This window comes from Cervus canadensis, chromosome 30 (genome assembly GCF_019320065.1).
Source record: "Cervus canadensis isolate Bull #8, Minnesota chromosome 30, ASM1932006v1, whole genome shotgun sequence".
Classification (NCBI taxonomy): domain Eukaryota; kingdom Metazoa; phylum Chordata; class Mammalia; order Artiodactyla; family Cervidae; genus Cervus; species Cervus canadensis.
Window position 1 is genome coordinate 14,977,929 of NC_057415.1, and position 12,306 is coordinate 14,990,234.

Consider the following 12,306-nt stretch of genomic DNA (forward strand, 5'->3'; position numbering starts at 1 on the left):
TGTACTAATAAACCTTATGTGAGTTTCCTTGAATGTGATGAGTTGTTTTTTCTTGCTGTTGTCAATATTCTCTTTCTTTGGCTTTTTTGCCCCTCCAACCTCCTGTCTTTGACTTTTGACAGTTTGATTACAACATTTCTCGGATGGGCCTTTTCAGTTCATCCTAGGTTAAGGTCTTTAATTCGGACGTCCAATTCCTTCCTCAGATTTGACAAGCTCCTTGCTTTTTCCTTTCTTCTTCTGGCAATCTCACAATGTGTATAACTGGTCCACTTCATGGTGTCCCGTTAGTTCTTAGGCTTAACTTTTCTGTGTTCATTTTTATTTACATTTTCCTAATTTAATAATTTCAAAAAACATGTCTTCCGGTAGCTTGATCAAGTCTAACTGTTGAACCATTTTAGTGAATTTCTCAATTCAATCACTGTATTCTTCAGCTGTAGAATATCTGTTTGGTTGTTCTTCAATAGCTTCTGTTCTCTTTGCTGACAGTCCCATTTTGTTCATGCATCATTTTTTGGATTTTGTTTAGTTGTTTATCTGTATTCTATTGCAGTGTGTTGAAGATTTTTTAGAACGATCATTTTGAATAATCAGCTAACTTGTAGACTTCCATTTCTTTAAGGTAGGTTTGCAGAGATTCCTTTTATTCCTCTGATTGGGCCATGTTTTCCTGTTTCTTCGTGTGCCTTATTATTTTTTTGTTGTGCTTTTTGAATTTGAGGAGTCTCCTCTCCTGGTCTTTATGGACTGGTTCTGTACAGGGCAAGATTTTTAACCAATCTGTCTAGGGAACCTGGGGGGCCTTCAAACATTTTCTGGGGCTGCATCTTTTCTATGTCTGTGCACATAATTTCCCAATTAGAGAGCGCTGACAGTTTCTTTTTCAAGGGTTTCTTATCTCTTTCTCCCTCTAGTGTTCATCTGTGGTACCACAGGCTCTCTGATGATGGGACAAGCCACGAAACTCTTTTGTTCTCTGCAGCCCCTCAGGCATCCAAGGAATGCTCCTTCACTTACTGCCTCAAGTCAGGGGACACAGAAACTCATCTCCAAGGTAACCCCCTTAAAAGCTGAAACACTGTATGTACGTTCTACTCTTCTCCCTAGCCCCCACCCTAAAAGAGAATTTGTGAGCGGGGTACTTCGTCCTAACCTGAGCCAGCCTCTGTCTGTGCACGGCCAGTTCTCTGTTGCTACAAGAAGCAGCTGAGCACTGCTTAACTCTCCTTGGTCTCCAGCCATTAAAAGTAGGCTGATTTCCTGTTAGTGGTCAGTTAGGAAAGACAGATGGCAGTTCCTCAGGTAGTCCCCCAGAAGTTAGAATACTGGACACATTCCATTCTTTCTTTCCTAAGGGAGAAGCTTCAAGCTAGATTTTTCCTTCCAATCCCCCCAAGCCTGAAAAGTTTAGCAGAGGGGCTACTGTGGTTGATGTGAAATGGCTTTCTTACATGTTTCAATATGGCTATGGTTGGTTTTGAGCTTGCCAGGGGTACTTCATAATTGATTTCTGAATTTCTTATAAAGGCTCTTTGGATCATACACTACTATTAAGTTAGTGCTTCTGTGGGGGAACAAGACTAGTGCTTCCTATTCTGCTATCTTGCTGGCATCACTCCTTAAGAATTTTTTAAATGTTTGTTATTTATTCAGTTTTCTTCCTTCAGTAATGACCCGCTTATATATCTTGTCCATTTCCATACTAGAGTGGTTGTCTTACGATTGATTTGCAGAAAGCATTTCTATAGTTTGCACACTAATCCTTTGTTTTATAAACTGCAAATATCTTCTAAATCTGGTTGTTCTTTTCTATTCATTTAATAGCTTTCTGTTATTGCTTTTATTTATTCTTACTGAATTTTAAGAAATCATCAACTTTACCTATGATGGGAGTTTGGTGTAGGGTGTAAATACACATTGCATCCTACTGACTTTTTAAATCCCCTTCAGTAATTTTTAATTCTATTACTTCAAAGATCCATTATTCAACATTCACCTCAGGGCTAAATCAAAGTCTTTACCTGATGTATAAATGATGATAAGTGCTTTCCACACACCCTATGGGCACTTCATCTTATTTTTTAAGGTGTACTTTACCACAAAATGTACCTGTTTGAAATGTAGAATTCAAAAGATTTTTATCAAATTATTGACTTGGATAACCACCACCATCATCATCCACTTTTAGGACATTTCCATCACCTCAAGATCTTTTGTGCTCATCTGCAGGAAATCCCTCTACCTACCTCTGGTACCAGGCAACAAATAATCTATTTTCTGTCTCTGTAGCATGATTTATCTATTCTGGACATTCTACAAATATGGAACCATACAGTATGTAGCCTTTCATGACTGGCTTAAGCATAATGCTTTGTTTTTAATAATTTAAATTATTTATTTATGGCCGCACTGGGTTTTCACTGATGCATGCGGGCTTTCTCTAGTTGCGGATAGCAGGGGCTACTCTTCATTGCGGGCCCCAAGGCACACAGATTTCAGCAGTTGTGGCACACAGGCTTAGTTGCTCCAAAGCATGTGGAATCTTCCTGGACCAGGGATGGAACCCATGTCCTCTGCATTGGCAGGCGGACTCTTATCCACTGCACCACCTGGGAAGTCCAAGCATGTTTTTAATGTTAACACATACTGTAACATGAATCAGAAGACTGTTCCTGTTTCACAGAGGAATAGCATTCTATTGTATGGACAAAGCATATTTTATCCATCCATTAGCTGATAGATATTTGGGTTCCTTCTGCTTTTGGTCTATTATGAATAATGCCAGTATGAACATTCACATACAAGCGTTTGTGTGCTTATTAGCCATTTGTATATGTATATATATTTTCAGTGACATACATTCCCATCTTTTACCAATTTTTTTTTCCGTTTATTTTTATTAGTTGGAGGCTAATTACTTTACAATATTGTAGTGGTTTTTGTCATACATTGACATGAATCAGCCATGGATTTACATGTATTCCCCATCCCTATCCCCCCTCCCACCTCCCTCTCCACCCGATTCCTCTGGGTCTTCCCAGTGCACCAGACCCGAGCACTTGTCTCATGCATCCAGCCTGGGCTGGTGATCTGTTTCACCCTAGATAATATACATGTTTCAATACTGTTCTCTCAAAACATCCCGCCCTCGCCTTCTCCCACAGAGTCCAAACTTCTGTTCTGTACATCTGTGTCTCTTTTCTGTTTTGCGTATAGGGTTATCGTTACCATCTTTCTAAATTCCATTGTATGCGTTAGTATACTGTATTGGTGTTTATCTTTCTGGCTTACTTCACTCTGTATAATGGGCTCCAGTTTCATCCATCTCATTAGAACTGATTCAAATGAATTCTCTCTAATGGCTGAGTAATATTCCATTGTGTATATGTACCATAGCTTCCTTATCCATTCATCTGCTGATGGGCATCTAGGTTGCTTCCATGTCCTGGCTATTATAAACAGTGCTGCGATGAACATTGGGGTGCACGTGTCTCTTTCAGATCTGGTTTCCTCAGTGTGTATGCGCAGAAGTTGGGATTGCTGGGTCATATGGCAGTTCTAATTCCAGTTTTTTAAGAAATCTCCACACTGTTCTCCATAGTGGCTGTACTAGTTTGCATTCCCACCAACAGTGTAAGAGGGTTCCCTTTTCTCCACACCCTCTCCAGCACTTATTACTTGTAGACTTCTGGATAGCAGCCACCCTGACTGGCGCTTTTACCAATTTTTTAACTGAGTTATCTGTCTTCCTATTACTGACTTCTTCATATATTCTGGGTATGAGCTCTTTATCAGACGCATGATTTGAAAATACTTTCTCAGAATCTATGGCTTGTCTTTTCATTTTTTTAAACAATGGTAACAGATAATTTTTAATTTATTTTTGTATTTACTTGAAGATGGTCCTCTGGATTGTTTCTGTTTTTGAACTACTACAAATAAAGCAGCTATGAATATTTATATAGAAATATTTGTGAATACCTACATTTTTCTTTGTCATTACTTAATACTTGAGTGGAACTGTTGGGTTCAATGGTAAGTGTATGTTTAACTTTATACTAAACCACCACACTGTTTACCAAAGTAGTTATAGTAATTGCTAGGCCTTTATGGAAATTCTATGCTTAACCTTCTGAGGAACTGCCATACTGTTTTCCTCTAGGGCTTTACCACTTATGTTCTCATCAGCATTGTGTAAGGGTTCTACTTTCTCCACATCCTTGCCAAAATGTTGTTTTCCATTCTGTTTGTTGTTTTTTAAATTATAGCCATTCTACTTAGGTGTGTTGAAGTATCCCACTGTGACTTTAATTTGCATTTCCGTAATAATTAGTAATTTTAAGCCTTGTTTTATATGCTTATTGGACAGTTATACATCTTTGGAGAAATGCCTAATAAAGTCTCTTACCCATTTTTGAATTGAGTTTTTGTTGTTGATTTTAGAAGTTTTTTCTATAGTCAGGATATTAATCCTTTATCAGATATATTATTCCCAACTGAATGATATATCTCACTTACCAGGTGTTGTATTAATTGTAATGATATCCAGCTTATCTACTTCTGCTTTGTTTCTTATGGCTTCAGTGTCGTATTCAAAAAAATCCCTGACAAATCTAATGTCATGAAGATTTTCTCCAGTGTTTTCATCTAAGAGTTTTATATTTTACTTTAAGGGGTTAAATACAAAGGGTTCCTAAAGGCTGAAGGCAAACACCATTTCAGACAGAGCTTTAATTGTCAACAGCTTTATAAAAAAAAGTCACAAATTTCTTTAGTCCCAGATTCTCCTAATGATTTGTTAAAAATAAAAATGCTCACCAACAAAAACAACTTTGAATTCTTTCATTTAGTGAAGAAATATTTTGTAATGTGATTAATTGTATTTTAATTTGTCTGAATCTATTTGATTTGTTTAGTCTAGATTTTGGTATATTATGTTTCTTAAAATAGGTTATTTGTGCACACCAAATATCTGCTGCCCTGTAAATAATTTTGCTTCTGTAACTGTGTGTGTGAATGATACAGCCTCACACTAGCCATGCATTCTTTCTTTTGCGTTGTATACTGCATATGTGGGTATCATTTTACTCAATTGGTACCCAAAAGACATTGTTTGATCTACTTAACGACCTGAGAGTTGAGAGAATAGTGATTAGAAAATTTGTAAAAATTGCCAATTTGCCATGAATCCCCCTGAAAATAAGCTCTCTACGTAGAATATAACCATAATTATGAACTTGCATTTCCTAAGAATTATAAAACTTTTCTTTCATAACCAAACTGATACATTTTGAAACTTGAGAAGGGGGATGTTTAGTTTAACACCTACCGTCTTTGACTGTTAAATCCATTAAGATGATTCTCCCGGAGTTCAGACACTAATGATAAAACCATCTGTAAAACAAAATCAGTTGCAGGTTAACTCACGCTGCACACAGGATTACATCAGTTCTCTTTTTCCTGGTGTGAGTGATATTTCCGTTGAGATTCCCCACTCTCTTCCCCCAACAATCCTCCCCTTGCTTTACTTTTTCAAAATAAAAAGAAAGCAGTGCCAAATCACATTTACTAATAATCTGGATTTTATGTTTAATGTCTGTTACTCTGTATTCCTAAATATTTAAGCAAATGAATACTAGACAAGTCATTAATTTCCCCCAAATTAAAACCAAACCTATTAAAAACAAAACCATGTTAGAGTTAGTTTACTTTTTTCTTTCTTAACTTATTAATTTTTAAAAATGCTGTTAATGTATACAGCTTCCAAAAGACTAGACCAGTATTCAAACATTAAAAATCTCAAACATTTTTTAGAAGAGCTGTGCTAAGACCATAAATTGTTCCTTGAATTTGGCTAAAATTTAAGGCAGAAGAAATCACAGCTTTAATACTAAGATGTAAATATATAGAAGGTTGTTATTTATTGAATATTTTGCCTTAACATAAAATTCCCACCAGGTTATTTTTAAATATGAAATTTGTCCAACAGTAAAAGACTGTGTTTATATTGGTTAAGGAAGTCTCTTCTCCCAGAAATCTTTGAGAGAATAAATGAGATGTGTTAAGGGACAGAGAGGTTGGTTGATTTAGAATAACCTCTCCTGGTTTCCTTCTTCTTCTCATAATCTCTCATCTCACATTTTTTCCTTACATGGCCATAAGTCCACCCAAGGTAAGAAGAGATAAACACAGAAAAGTTAAACATCTCTCCTGGAGGAGTGAAATATTTCCATTTACCTTTTTTGCAGATGGTACATTAAGCAATGAAAATTTCAATAGTAATAAATTAAAAATACTCACATTTTTAAGTAAACCAGGATAGTAGTCTGTAGGTGCATACCCAAGAACTTGATTAAAAAGATCAACTTCTTTTATATCAAATCTGAATGTGGAAACTATATGAGATAACAACCTCTAAAAAACATAAACAGAAAGAGATAAAGGTCTTAAAAGTGAAATAAGTGCCTATTAAATATAATGCCAAGAAGCTGGGTCATTTGTAAATGGGGTGGTCTCAATGAAATGAATAATCTTAATTTTTCCAAATACCCAGTTCACTTTGATTCAGATATAAAGAGGAAATGAGTTAGTGATAAAATTATTACATTAAGTAAATTAAAAAAACATTAATAGTGAAATATGTGTAACTAATGAACAAGGCTTTAACTACACTAAAAATGTGATCTTTACTGTTTTTAAACTCAGTAAAACATTCTTATCAGAGTAGAGATGATTACTTAATACCTGACAAGGAACACATCACAAATCACTAGGGAAAGGAAAGATCATGCAATAAATGGTACTAGGAAAACTACTTGAAAAAAATTATATTCTCACCTTATGTTACTTATCAAAATATACTTGAATTTACTATAAATTAAAGAGATCAATGTAAAACTGGGATAAAATAATAAGCAAGAAGAAAATACAAGTACTTTTCACATGTCTGAATGGGGAAGAACTTTATAAACTCAAAGTCAAGGGAGCAAATCAACAGTTGTTCTAAACTACAACAAAACAGCTCCCCCTCAAAAAAAAACACCCTGTGTGTTTCCCAGTGAATATGCACAAACTAAGAATATTAACAACAAATGATACTGCATATGTAATCAAATTTGGACTTCCCAGGTGGCACTAGTGGTAAAGAACCCACCTGCCAACACAGGAGATGTGAGAGACATGGGTTCAATCCCTGGGTGAGGAAGATTCCCTGGAGGAGAGCATGTCAACCCACTCCAGTATTCTTGCCTGGAGAATCCCATGGACAGAGTAGCCTAGCAGGCTACAGCATCGGACATGACTGAAGCAACTATACACACTAATACAGAATCAAATTTAGTGTTCAGTTCGGTTCAGTTCAGTCACTCAGTCATGTCCGAATCTTTGCAACCCCATGAACCGCAGCACGCCAGGCCTCCCTGTCCATCACCAACTCCCGGAGTCCACCCAAACCCATGTCCATTGAGTCGGTGATGCCATCCAACCATCTCATCCTCTGTCGTCCCCTTCTCCTCCTGCCCTCAATCTTTCCCAGCAACAGGGTCTTTTCCAATGAGTCAGCTCTTCGCATCAGGTGGCCAAAGTATTGGAGTTTCAGGTTCGACATCAGTCCTTTCAATGAATATTCAGGACTGATCTCCTTTAGGATGGACTGGTTGGATCTCTTTGCAGTCCAAGGGACTCTCAAGAGTCTTCCCCAACACCACAGTTCAAAAGCATCAATTCTTCGGTGCTCAGCTTTCTTTATAGTCCAACTCTCACATCCATACATGACTACTGGAAAAACCATAGCCTTGGCTAGACGGACCTTACAAAATACCATATGAAAATATTAAGAGCATAAAAAAGGCATAGGAACAGATAATTCCTAAGACAAAACACTAATGCCCAAGAAACACATGGATAAATGTTTAGCCTCATAATCAAAAAAGGGACATTTATACATCAACAAACCATTTTCCACTAAATGAATTAAAGTTTTTACAGACATGAATACCTAAGGCTAATCTGGGTTCTCTGAAATAGGTGTTCTGTGTGAGCTATTGGAAAAATTCAAATGGAACCACACATCAGTGCTACTGTGAATCAGACAAAGGCACCCACAGAGGGTGAGTGAGTATAACACAGCCCATAACCCACCCCTAAGCTTGGACTGGCAGGGCTATGTTTGCCTAGACATCTGTAACATGTAGACATGTTATAAGTGGTAACATTCAGGCATCTTATAGGTTGGTTACTTTATAGAAAACAACTTGAGAATGTATATTAAAAGTTTTAAAAGCATTCATGACTTTTAATGTATCTGGCATACATTTAAGGAAATAAATCCAAATATGACAATGTGGATTATGTGCAAAGATGTTCACCACAGTGTTATTTCTCATAGCAAAAAAATGTCTAACAGGAGGGAATTATTAATCTGTGATACCCTCAATACTGTGGCTCACTGTAAGCCATTAAATGCTTATAAAGAACTTATGACAGCATTTTAAATGGTTATAATATTAAATGAAGAAAGGAAGATGCAAAATTGTATATGTAGAAATGAACTCATCAATATAAAAACAATCCAGACATAGGAATAAAAAAAAAATAATGAAAGAAAATATCACCAAACGTTAAGTCTCTGGGATGGTGCTATTATGGGTTTATTATTTTTCTTCTTTCTGCTTCACCAGTTAACACAAGGGCACATATCACTAACTCATCATGTCAATTCTATCACAAACTATTTTACATATTCAAAAAGATACAAAATAACACAACAACTCCTCCACCATGGAACTTAATAAAGCATCAGAAACACCAAGGAAGGCCTCTGTGCCACCTCTCTTCCCCATCCCAGTTCCTCCCTGGGGAAACTCAACCCTAGGCTGGAGCGCACCCTTTAATGTGGATCATGGTACTTTCTTCCTGTGAGCTCTGACTTGCTCCGTTTCCTCAAAACAGAACTCCAGGCAGTAAGTTCATCTGTATCATTTCTTTTTAGATTACATATTAGGGATATCAAACAGTATTTCTCCTTCTCTGACTTACTTCACTCAGTATGACACACTCTAGGTCCGTCCATGTTGCTGCAAATGAACTTACTTACAAAACGGAAACAGACTCACAGACTTAGGAGAGTGAATTTATAGTTGTCGGGGGAAAGGGATAGTCTGGGAGTCTGGGATGAACATGTACATACTGCATGTATGGATACAATGGATCACCAACAAGGACCTACTGTATAGCACAGGGAACTCTGCTCAATGTCACGTGGCAGCCTGGATGGGAGGGGGGTTTGGGGGAGAATGGATACATGAATATGTATGGCTGAGTCCCTTTGCTGTTTACCTGAAACTATTACAACATTGTTAATTGGCTATACCCCAATACAAGATAAAAAGTTCAAAGAAGAAAAAAAGAACTCCAGACAACACTACTAAGTAAATATAGGTTGAAACCTGCTGAGAGCTCAGCTGGTAAAGAACCCGCCTGTAACGCGGGAGACCTGGGTTCGATCCCTGGGTTGGGAAGATCCCCTGGAAAAGGGAAAGGATACCCACTCCAGTATTCTGGCCTGGAGAATTCCATGGACTGTATAGGTTATGGGGTCACAAAGAGTCGGACATGACTGAGCGACTTTCTCTCTCTGCTGTTCCTATCTGAAAGCCAACCTATTGTTTTCAAATTAAAAGAGTTCATAGCAAGCTAACAAAGTAACTTTGAAATACTACTACTTAATAGAAGATATTAATGATTAAAAAAAGAGACGCAGCCACATGCATAATATGACGCACAAAAAAATGAAACCACTGCGGAGGGAGAAAAAGAGGAAATTTACAGAGTTAAAGTGAACTTGTTAATAAGGCATAAGACAATGAATAGGTTCCTTCTAGAGTGAAGAAAAGTCTGGATGGAAGCTACTTGCCAAATATTGGCCGTTTTTTCCTTTCAGTTCAAAGCTATCCTTTATAAATATAGCAAGCAAACAGGAGCGGACAACAGCCCCAGGAGAATTCACCTCCCAGTTATTTTCAAACACTAAATGCATTCTGGGTGAGATCAAGCAGTTGTGGTTAGGTTGGCAGAGCCAGGGGAGGTAAATTACAGTCAATGTACTATTCTTGGAAGGGAGGTGTTTACCGGTGGAGTCTTAGTTAACCACAGCAGGGGGCACACACAGTGCCTTCAGCAGGTGGGGCCTGACTCCCTGTGGGGAGTGCAGTGTAGGTGTTCTGGCGAAGGAAAAGTCCAGCCAGGCTTGGCTAACCATATGCGGCACCCATGTGGAGGTGCCCACACCAGACCAGGCAGGGGGAGAGGGAAACTCAGTTTCCTTATTAGGAAACTCGGCTGCAAAAGGCTCAGAATCAGGAGCAGGCTGTGTTTCTCACACAGGAGATCAGTTTGATGCTAGATGGAGGGAGAACAGCACTGGAAGTGCTTAACTTTCTGTTACCAGACTGCGGCATTCTATTTAGCAAACATTTAAAGCATTTATATGCTGCGAGCTGTCCTAACAATTTACAGAGAGCAACTCATTTAATCCCCACAGCCTATGGAGTAAGTGCTATTACTGAATGTGTTACCGATGAGGAAACTGAGACACATTGAAAGAAACATGCCCAAGACTGGTTATCTACTTTAAGGTAAAACCTTATGAGGAATCTCCCTGTATGGGTTCTCCTTGAAGCAACTGGAATAGTTAAACAATGCAAATCTGTTTGGATTCCCTGGTGGCTCAGTGGTAAAGAATCCACCTGCCAATGCAGGAGAGATGCAGGAGATGTGGATTTGATCCCTGGGTCCGGAAGATCCCCTAGAGGAGGAAATGACAACATACTCCAGTATTCTTGCCTGGAAAAATCCCATGGACAGAGGAAACTGGAGGGTTACAGTCCATGGGGACACAAAAGAGTCAGACATGACTTAGTGAACTAAACAACAACATTCAGCTTGGTGGTAGTTTAGTCCCTTAGTGGGGTCCGACTCTCTGACACCATGAACTGTAGCCTGCCAGGCTCCTCTGTCCATGCAATTTCCCAGGCAAGAATACTGGAGCGGGTTGCCATTTCCCAGGAATCGAACTTGAGTCTCCAGCATTGCAGGTGGATTCTCTACTGACTGAGTCACCAGGGAAGTCAACATTCAGCTTAAGACTCCCAATAACTCTTAGGGTGAAGCTCAAACCTCTCCCTAAAAGATGAAACCTTGCCCCACTGGTTTTGCAGCCCCTGTCTGGGGCTGATTTTGCCTCCTTAGCTTGTTTGGGGACCTGAAGGCTCTTTGGTCCCTTAAGGCTTTGGTATGTTCTAGTCCCTCTGACAGGAGGGCTCTTCTAGCCCAATTGCCTGCTTAAGTGTTTCTTCTTGAGGGTTTCTAGCAATGATAACAAACAAAGTCTTTTTGAGTGCTTACAATATATAAAGCACTGGGCTATGTTCTCTAAGTATGGCATCTCACTTAAAATCCCATAAATTCAGTTTTTAACAAAACTCAAATAAGCAAAGTTTCAATTAAGCCTAAGGTCATGGCACCCTGTCCTATCACTTCGTGGCAAATAGACAGGGAAACAATGGAAACAGTGACAGACCTTATTTTCTTGGGCTCCAAAATCACTGCAGACAGTGACTGCAGCCATGAAATTAAAAGACGCTTACTCCTTGGAAGAAAAGCTGTGACCAACCTAGACAGCATATTAAAAAGCAGAGACATCACTTTGCTGACAAAGGTCCATATAGTCAAAACTATGATTTTTCCAGTATTCATGTACGGCTGTGAAAGTTGGACCATAAAGAAAGCTGAGCACCAAAGAATTGATGCTTTTGAACTGTGGAGTTGGAAAAGACTCTTGAGAGTCCCTTGGACTGCAAGGAGATTCAACCAGTCCGTCCTAAAGGAAATCAGTCCTGAATATTCATTGGAAGGACTGATGTTAAAGCTGAAACTCCAATATTTTGGCCACCTGATGGGAAGAGCGACTCATTTGAAAAGACCCTGATGCTGGGAAAGATTGAGGGCAGGAGGAGAAGGCAATGACAGAGGATGAGATGGTTGGATGCCATCACCGACTCAATACACATGAGTTTGAGTAAGGTCTGGGAGATGGTGAAGGACAAAGAAGCCTGGTGTGCTTCGAGGTCCCTAAGAATTGGACAGGACTGAGCAACTGAATAAGAAACTGGTGGCTACCATCATAATTCACATGGTTGACTCTTAAAAAGTAAAGCACGAAGTACTACAGACCCAGTTGGGATAGAAAGTAACATAGTGCATACACAATAGAAGAAAACCAGTTTCAAGGCAGCAACAGTTAAG

General features: G+C 38.7%; 1 protein-coding gene across 7 annotated transcripts in view; it reads right to left on the reverse strand.

The window, feature by feature from the left end:
• The window catches only part of FANCC (FA complementation group C), a 299,576-nt gene that overhangs the window by 92,839 nt on the left and 194,431 nt on the right, over positions 1-12,306 (reverse strand). For all 7 annotated transcript variants that reach the window (XM_043452893.1, XM_043452888.1, XM_043452890.1 and 4 more), the window contains 2 exons: positions 6,304-6,417; positions 5,333-5,397 (listed from right to left, as the gene is read on the reverse strand). In XM_043452893.1, the coding sequence (XP_043308828.1) occupies positions 5,333-5,397; positions 6,304-6,417 (179 nt within the window). The remainder of the gene's footprint in view (positions 1-5,332; positions 5,398-6,303; positions 6,418-12,306) is intronic.